General features: G+C 42.9%; 1 protein-coding gene across 2 annotated transcripts; it reads right to left on the bottom strand.

The window, feature by feature from the left end:
• Window positions 1-628: 628 nt before the first annotated feature.
• LOC123078742 (mitogen-activated protein kinase 8) lies at window positions 629-6,688 on the bottom strand. Of its 2 annotated transcripts, XM_044501345.1 has the most exons (11): window positions 6,278-6,688; window positions 4,437-4,845; window positions 3,602-3,729; window positions 3,426-3,485; window positions 2,771-2,920; window positions 2,534-2,689; window positions 2,234-2,445; window positions 2,045-2,146; window positions 1,876-1,931; window positions 1,701-1,777; window positions 629-1,607 (listed from the first exon to the last, which is right to left on the bottom strand). In XM_044501345.1, exons 1-11 carry the CDS (start codon window positions 6,314-6,316, stop codon window positions 1,578-1,580), a joined length of 1,419 nt encoding a protein of 472 aa, XP_044357280.1. In that variant the 5' UTR covers window positions 6,317-6,688; the 3' UTR covers window positions 629-1,577. The 2 variants fall into 2 exon arrangements, with proteins under 2 accessions (XP_044357280.1, XP_044357279.1); XM_044501344.1 differs by lacking the exon at window positions 1,876-1,931 and having other exon boundaries at window positions 6,278-6,684.
• Between the last annotated feature and the right edge of the window lie 2,726 nt (window positions 6,689-9,414).

Genomic DNA, 9,414 nt, shown 5'->3' with positions numbered 1-9,414 from the left:
GCAAAAAATATCGACATCCACAGTACTAGATAAATAAAAATATGAAAATTCATTTCATGGTGAATCTAATGATACCAGTTTTATATTATGGATTTTGACATACTTCTTTACAAATTTGACAGCTTAAAGAAGTTTTAACTTTTCAAAAAATAATACACCTTATATTTTGAAATAGAGTAAGTATTTTTTTTAATGAAAACTCAACAACACCAACAGCGCAGCAAAGCCCGCCCAACCATTCTAGTATTTGACTAAGTTTTCAAATGCACTCCCGTCGTTCACAAATACAAGTTCTACTCCCCGATCAATATTAATCATAGGGAGTAGTTTTTTTCTCTAATGGATAGACACGTTTTAGTGTGTTTGTTCACTCATTTTAGTTCGTACGTAGTCCAATTAAAATATCTAAAACATCTTATATTTGTGAACAGATACCAAGTATATTTTATGATGAATGTAGTGTGGTCTTGCAAACGTTGATATATTGACTTGGTCAAACTTTTATGACAAGGCTAGACATTCAGTTAATTTGGAAATGATCAGTACCTTGCTATTTTATGTTTCTACTGTTCCTCTACATCAACCCTGGTTTAATAAGTACCACGGTTGAGCCAACAGCCCCCAAAACTAGCAGTTCATTACCATTCTATCTTACTGAAGTTTGGTCTTGTTATTCTATTACAGATCTAAACATACTCCGAACTATTACAACGCTGAACTCCTACAGAAGCATAACTGCAGAAGTGCTTCAAACCCAGAAAAATAAATCACATTGCCACATGAATATGGAGCAAAACTGACAGCTCTCGCCGACAGTAATACAAAGAAAAATCAAGTTATTTATGTACAGAAGTTCACCATTTCCATTATTCCGATATGTTTCCGTTCTTTCAAAGTACATAGACCTCAATCATCTTGTACCCCCAACTTCGGCTTTTCCCCTTAGCAGCAAATTACCAGATGTCATTCTTTCCTTGGCAGCTAGATCAACAGGCAGGATGTTGTCTTTGCATAATCTTATTTTTTTTGTTCTTCATGAGACATCAACTTCCTCCTCGATCGAAGATCATCGATCCACTGTCTGAACCTTCAGCCCATAAGGCAACTCAGTAAGTACTTCGATTCTTCCATGTTATTACTTCAGCTAAGCCAAGCATTTTGGAAGTGGTCATTGCACTAGATCACTTAGTACATCCTTGAAACTCCATACTGAACAGCACTGGCCTTATTGTAGCTACCTCCAACTGCAGCAATGCCATTAAACGGGGCAATTCCCTGCATCATGTTTGGCTGCAAACCAGTCCTTTCTGCTACATCGGCTTTTGGGACACCCTTTGGCATGTAATAGGAGGTAGACCTCAAGTCAGGGGAGACCATCTTGGCATCCATGAAACGCTGCATCGGCTGGTACTGCATGCGGTCTTTTTCAAGCTCCTGCTGTAACTCTCTCTCTGAACTGTCTGACTTTCGGTGGTATGCGTATGCTGATACATTGGTAGCAGCTGCAGGAAGTACTGGATTCCTCGCCACCCTTCGTTGACTGTAAGGATCCATAGCACATGAATTCTCAAATGGTATTACCGGGCCAACCACTCTTCCTGGTCTACCTGCAAATTTTGCAGCAAAGGATATATACATGTCATATTGGTGCCATCTGAAGAAAATAGAACACTAGACTTCTACTTAGGAGAAACTACTACCTGTTGGAATCCTTTGGGGAACTTGGGAAGACTTCTGATCTTTTGGAGGAATTGGTGTAGAATGAACTGTAGTAGTCCTGTCAAATGCAAACTAAATGTCAGCAAGCAAAGTTGAGTGACAGTCTCTGAAATTATCATGCCAAATCATCAAACTTGAACTGAAATTCCTGACTACCTGACCATCTTTTGTCATGTAAAGCGATTCCATAGTACCATGAGATCACCAAAGAACTATATTTTAACCATGCACACATGAGCTATTTATTTAATTTAATGGCATCTTAGTTTTAACAAAAAGCAGAACATAAAAGCATATACTATTGGTAAAATCTTGCAGTGGGTACCTGGGGAGTGAAACATGCTTCCTGTCCGATGGAACGATTGCCCCTCCCTTCCCTCCATTTTCCTCCAAGTTAGCAAATTGCCTTCGGAAATTGTCTACAGCACTTCATAATAACATAGGAACCAAGAACGGATCAGTTATGAAAATTGGCATTTAATGGGGAAAAAATCGAGATCTTATGGTAAAAAACCTAGGATATAGGAAGTTCGTTTTTTCAGTTCCATTCATGTAATCCTTGAGAAGTTGAGGATGATACTCCAATATCTCACGGAATATAAGTTCCTTTACGTCCTCTTTTGTCACCTTTTTCCGTTCAAACTCAAACTCAAATTTCGATATTGGCTGGCAGGATGGTTCTCTCTCTACCTTCCCAAGGCCTTTAAAATATGGATCAGCTAACGCCTGATTATGATGTGCACATAAACATTGTTAGATAACAGAGTTTTTAACACCTGTTTTTGAATCTTAAGTTTTATCTAGAAACACTTGCCTCTTCTGCCGTTGGTCTATCCTTGGGGTCAAATGCTAAAAGCCGCTGCATAAGTTTGAGTGCAGCAGGATCTGCTTTGGGGAACCTCTCAGAAAAACATACCGGTTGTTTTTTCCTCATACTACTCAAGTACCTCCTTGCCTTCTCATTCCGGATCTGTAGTTGCAAAGGGATTAGGATGCTTGACATTTATGGATACCTTACTTTGGATCATGAATCATGAATGGAAAAGCGTACCCTGGAAACAGTATCCAGTGACGGCGTACCCAAGAGATCAGTCATTAAATCCAACTGGTGAACTACATTTTTACCAGGAAACAAAGGTTTCCCAGTTAAAATCTCCGCAAAAATGCAACCAATACTCCATATGTCAATAGCTGGTGAATACTGCATAGAACAACCAATTTAGCATCCTGAATTCAACATCAGAGCCTTTTAAGGAGTGAAAGATCAGGTATTAATGATAACTACTCCCTCCATCCCATAATATAAGAGCGTTTTTGACACTACACTGGGACGGAGGGAGTAGCATATACTCCGTAGTTGTGAAAACAGTAGGCTCTAGAAGGGTTTGCATTGTCATTTTATTAGCAAGACCAGCTGACTACGTAGAATCTAGTAGTCATATGAACCTTGAATTTGGTCTCATTTCATCTATATATATATATATATATATGTACAGCACAGCTGTAGACTACATGGAACACCATAGTGAAACCTTGTATAGGTTGTGAGTTGTGACACTGATTTATCTTCTTTTATTACTATGTGCGCAAGAATAATGTGGTATTAAACAGCGTAGCCTGCCCAGCAATTGCATGAGGCATGTTTATGTGGACAGTAGCGCACAAGATATCCTAGCAAACACAACAGAGATGTGCAGACTAGTTACCTTAGTAAAGAAAGATCCACAAAGCTCAGGAGCCCTATACCATCTAGTAGCAACATAATCCTGCAAACAATGATGAATAGAAGATAAAAATTAAGTGCCAAAAGACTACCTTTGAATACAAATCTAATTTGGCAAATAACACAGGATGTGATTCTAGTCTACCAAAATTTACATACCGTCCAAAATACAGTCGTGGGAGTGTCATTGAATGCCACTCGTGCTAGCCCAAAATCACATATTTTGAGTTTACAGTTAGCATTTGCCAATATATTCTTTGGCTTCAAATCACGATGATAAACATTAGCTGCAATCATATAAATATTGGTCAGGTCACAGACAATGGTAAATGAACATGCATTTTAAATTGGAAATGGATGATTTTTGAAGCTGATAATGTTAGTAGCTCAACAATGGATAGTGGAAAATAATCATGATGACATTAAAGGTAAATACAAAGAAGTGTACATTTCGCAACAAAAAGCATGAAACAAAGTGGGAGATATTTTTCAGGTCAATGAAAGGCCAAATATCAAAATCATCAGAAGACAAATGATCAACAAGAACATAACTAATGTGGGACAAAGGACAATTTTCTCTAAAATATGGCGGCCATGGTTATTGGGTTAGCACTTGGTTAAAAAAGGCGCGCCTAAGGCGGGTGCTTAAGCACGCCTAGGCTCTAGGCGATAGCAAAATGCCTAGCGCTTAATTGTGGTTAATGTGCGTATAGTTGCGCTTAAGTGTATGGTTTGCTCAGAAAAGCACAAGGCGGTTGCAAAACGCACAATTAACGCCTAGTGCCTTTTTAACTTTGGCACTAGAGTGAATTTTATGTGTGAGTGCATTTCTCCAAATTGTGTATGCTCCACATGGAGCGGAGCAAAGCATCAGCAGCGAACTACAGATAGGGTATGGATAAAATACCTACTCCTGGATATTCAAAAAAGATTATAGGACGACAATAGAGAACTGCATACTAACTCAGATCTCAATTTGAAAAAAGTAGCATACCGGTATGAATATATTTCAGTGCACGAAGCATCTGATAGAGAAAGAACTGATGGTGTTCTTTGGTTAAGTCATCATTGGCCTTGATGACTTGGTGGAGGTCTGTATCCATCAGCTCAAAGACGACATAAATATCCTTGAAATCCCTCCTTGACGGAGGCAACATTATATGCCTGATCTCAACTATATCAGGATGTCTCAATAGGCGGAGTAATTTGATCTCACGGAGGATCCGAGCAGCATCAGATAAATGCTCAAAGATATTGTGTATTTTCTTGATTGCCACCTTGTCGCCAGTATGTTGGTCAATAGCTGAACAAACGACACCGTAACTCCCTTTACCGATGACTTCCTGAATTTTGTATCTATTAGCATCGCCATATTCACTGAAGAAGTCCATCTCCGATGAACCCTGAGAGAAGTGGAAAAAAACAGAGTTAATACTGCGCAATGGAGAACCTTTCCACAACTGAAACAAAAGACACGCATACAGAAAAGAAGGCCCAATTTACTGAGTAATATCTGCCTCAAGCATTGAGCTCAATGTCAGATGGCCCAGCCTGCCAGCAAATAAACTTAGTAAAGGACCAGAAAAGGTTCGGCTCATCCTTTGGATAAACCCCAGGTGATAATACATACTAGCCACATAGGCTCTCAATGAAACAACTTAAAGGACAAAAAGAAGTTAAACCCAGGTTTTCCACCGCCCAAAAAAATTCCTCAATACAACAGTCAAATTTTGTATAAAGGCCACTTCATACCGAACAGACCACTGAAACAGCAGACTTGTAATCTGCATCCAACTGACTCACAGAGTTGTATACAGCACAAAAAGTTGGATTCCGTAAGCTTCTGGATCACGGTGCGCAAAGACGGTAGCTACAACTCCCTGTCCGATGCAAAACTCCTTGGCCTCCAGCAATGAGGAAAACAGCGCTTATCGAGCACAAAGGGCCCAAGAATGACTATTTAAGGATGTGTTCTTGGGCATAAAACCATCTATATCAATATCAATATGCCTTCCAAGTGGGCACAGAATATGACAACCTAACCTAATCCACTGAGACAATTAAGATGATTGGCTATAACTTTTTGCAAGAAAAAAGACGGTAAGAAGACCACAGATTTGGGTTGAGTTGAGATAAACATATCTACTCAGCGAATCTAATACCGCATTTGCGTTTGTGGCACCTCTTAGGTTGCATCTGAATCACCCTTTTTTTTTCTTTCCCCTGGTGTAGATTACAGGAGTTGAAAAGGCCTCAGTAATCCTTTACGAAGCAACGAGTACTCAACTACTAGCATGGAATGGAAAAGTTAGAAAAGAATACCATTTCCTTTATAGAGGGACAATGCAAGAAAAGACGCAGCCCAACCGCAGAAGAAGATTTCAGGAAAGCACCCACTAGGGAAATCCAACAGAGAACCTTGTGTTAATAATTGAGGTGAATTGTGATCCAGAGACAGGAGTGAAAAGGATCCCTTTTTCGCGATAAGAAATGGAAGAAAATAATTCAGCTGGACTGCGAAGCTGAAATCAACAACCTCAACTTATACGGAAGGAAGGAATTGTCGACGGAAGGAGAAGAGAAGTTGCAGGACACCAATGGCAAGAGATAATTCTGACGGGCGTGCGCGGCGGAACCCCCCGGATCCCACGAGCCCAGTGCCCCCTCCTCATCAAATCAAAAAGAAAAAAGAATCCTCCCCCGAGGCGAGGTAGGTTCATCCAACCCGCCGGACGAACCGACCGATCTCGAAGCGCCAACAACCCACACGGGCACCGAAAGGCAGCCAACCACCCCGCAACAAACAGCAACCCCTGGCGTGGCGCACGGTCTCACCTTCCTCCGCTGCTGCTGCTGGTGCTGGTCCGGCTGCATCGCTCACCGCCGCTGGTCCGCCGGCGAATCAAGCCGCATTTGTCACCGCCGGCACGCGCGCGCGAGGGAGAGATCTCTGTCTGTCCCCGGGCCGGTGTGGCGGGTCGGGCGGATCGACGATGAAACGAGGGAGCGCAACCCCAACCCCAACCTGAACCGGAACGCTCGTGTCTTGTGGCCCGGCTCGCTGCGACTGAGCAACTCGCGGGCGAAGGGGGTGTGAGTTGTTGTGGCGTTGGTTTCGTCCTGTGGCCCGGTGGGGGTGGGGCAACGCAAAGGGCAAACCCAAACACAAGGAGCTCCGTGCCTCCTCCTCCTCCTCGTCTCGTCTCGTCTCGTTCGTCTGGTGCGAGCGATCGGGTTCGTTCGGGGAACCACTGACGGGCGGGCGGGCGTTAAAAAGAAGTGCTTGCTTGTTTTCTTTCTTTTGACAGCCGCGCGGCGGTGGGTCACCATGTGATTGACGATGTGGATGATTTTATGGAGATCCGTTCCGCTCCGGTTGAGTTTGGAGCGGCGTGGCGTGGTGGCCAGGCATGCGTTTTTCTGGCTTGGCCGGCGCGAAGACGGCGACCGGCAAAACCACCTCTCTTTTTTTTTTTTACTAATAACACACTTTTGTTCAGCTTGCGTGCTTATTTTGTGGCGACTTGCATCAGTCACATGGCCAGCCACGCCAATATGGGGATGTGCGTGGAACGCAAGTTATTTTTATCTCAACCCAACGGCTTTTCCGCACCTTTTTCTATCCCAACGGAGTACAGCAGTAAAAACGAGTAGCGGCTCGGTTCGCGTGGGAAGTTTCGTGCGCTGAGCCGAGCCGTGATATGATAAGATACCGCAATTATCTTATCGGTTGGTGGATCTGGATTTCTTCCATCTCATCTCAACAGTATTCATAGCAGCAGGATAAGGTCTCACCGACATACGTACATGACGCCAAATAACCTAATCGGATCTCGCATGTGCTGTGGTGTTAATCACCCATCTTCTTTTCCTTTCTTCATTTCCTACCCATGTGATCGTCTTTTTATGTGAGGGAATCATGAACAGCATCAGCTCATCCCTCGCCTACTAAAATGCTTCGAATTTATTCAACTTTATCCACTGTCAACCAGGTCGAAATGTTCCTGCCTACTACTCTCTACTACCTCCTTTTGGGTTTACTAGTCCACATAGTATTTCCGGTCAAACTTCGACCACATGTTTGGCTAGTAAGATGTTAATGCATGTCACAACAAATTATAGTGTTGGATTCTTCTTTGAATGTACTACATCCGTCCTGATTTATTAATCCCCTTTATATTTTGTCCCGAACGTAGATGTAACTATAAAATATAAGTTGTATGTCATTAAATTTTATTGTTTGATTCATATTTGAAAGAGGTTTCCAATGATACTATTTTTGTGGTATATAACTTACATTTTGATAGCTAAATCAATTGTCCAAGTTGTCCAAAAATACAATGGGAACTAATAAATCCGGACGGATGTAGTAGTTTGAAATGAACTTATATATTTTACTAATAATAGTTAAATGTATGGTCAATATGACTCATGATATGAGGGGACTAATCATCCCGGATAAAGGTAGTACTCCCTCCGTCTCAAAATGTAAGATGTTTTTCCATACTACCAGAATGCGAAAAAACGTCCTACATTTTAGGACAGAGGGAATACTAGATAAGATTCAAATCACCATGAAGTTTCATTTCGAAGTACGGAAATATCACTACCATACCAACAGTACGTGTTAAATTCCCTGGAGTACTTTATTTATCTCTCCAAGTATTAGGTCTCGTTGCTGCTCAACAACTCCAATTGACGTCCCAGCTAATTTACGTACCGAAATTGCTGCACGTACGACGCTTGGATATACGATTTTGTACGATTCCTGATCGGGTGGTGGGCAGCGGCTTGCTCTGACAGTGCCGTATGAAAATCGTATGGAAATAATCGTACGCATAGCAATGCTCTTTACGTACCATGCACGACATCATCTGAGTTATTATTGCATCATATAATAATGCATAACTAGCTGGACACGGATTTGATGAGCATGGTTTCACGCGTGCCCTTATGAATAGTATATTTTAAAAATACTAGAATAAATAAATCTGTTTTTTAATATATATAGTCAATTGGTGTACTCGCGTATGAAGTTTCACAAAGAAATCACATCGGCGATAATCTGGGCAATGACAAAACCAAAACTATAATAAAAAATACCGTTTCATGAATATTATGGCCCCAGTTGTACTTTCTTCACTAAGAATATCATGTGTGTCAATACATCACCAAACTTCACATGTGAGTAAAATGGTTGACTAAGTTTCATACCCTAAAATTTCAGAATTTTTAAACTTCTCTTATTTTTTTACTCCTACTTTGTGGTGGGTTGCCTCGCGAGGAGGTTGAGGATGAACTAGTACAGCGGATGAGCTGCCTCGGGAGAGCTCAGGATCAGACTAGGGATCGGAGGTTTCGACCCCTCTCTACGGTGGAGACTAGCCTATACTTATAGTGGCCTTGGCCCTCTTCCCTCATAGCTTAGGCGGGAAGGGATACCGCAGCGGCCAATTTTGAAGGGGGGCAGGAGTACACCCTATCCTGACTAAAGGTGGTCTTCGCCTGCAAAGCTTCTGGTCGTGACGCAGCTGTGGGCTCGGTGATGACCTCCGTCCTGCCGAGCCCGTGGTCTTGGTCTTGTTGCACCGGAATGGAAACCTTTGGGAATTCCTCGGAAACTCGTGCTTGTCCTTGCCTCCTTAGCACAGAAGTAGAAACTGTCCTGGCCTGCGCCCGCTGGCACCCTCCTGGCCTTGGTCGTCATGGCTCACGTCACCGCGAGCCTCACGAGGTGGGATGCCTGCATAGAGATATCCGCCTCTCGGGAGGCCGCTCTTCGAGAGGTCTTGATGTCGTTCGCCTTGCGAGGCGGGGGGGCCTCGCGAGGGTCTTGCTCGTGAAGCTCTGGAGTTGGCCCACGTCAGGCCATCAGTGAAGTCATGTGCTGGGCCGCAGGCAGGCGGGCCTGGGTACCCCCGTTCCCAGAACGCCGACACACGCGTCGCCCCTCATGGGCGACCGGAACATAG

The sequence above is a fragment of the Triticum aestivum genome, chromosome 3D, assembly GCF_018294505.1.
Source record: "Triticum aestivum cultivar Chinese Spring chromosome 3D, IWGSC CS RefSeq v2.1, whole genome shotgun sequence".
In the NCBI taxonomy this organism is placed as follows: Eukaryota; Viridiplantae; Streptophyta; class Magnoliopsida; order Poales; family Poaceae; genus Triticum; species Triticum aestivum.
Note: the sequence above shows the minus strand (reverse complement) of the source record. Positions and strands in the feature narration are given on the sequence as shown.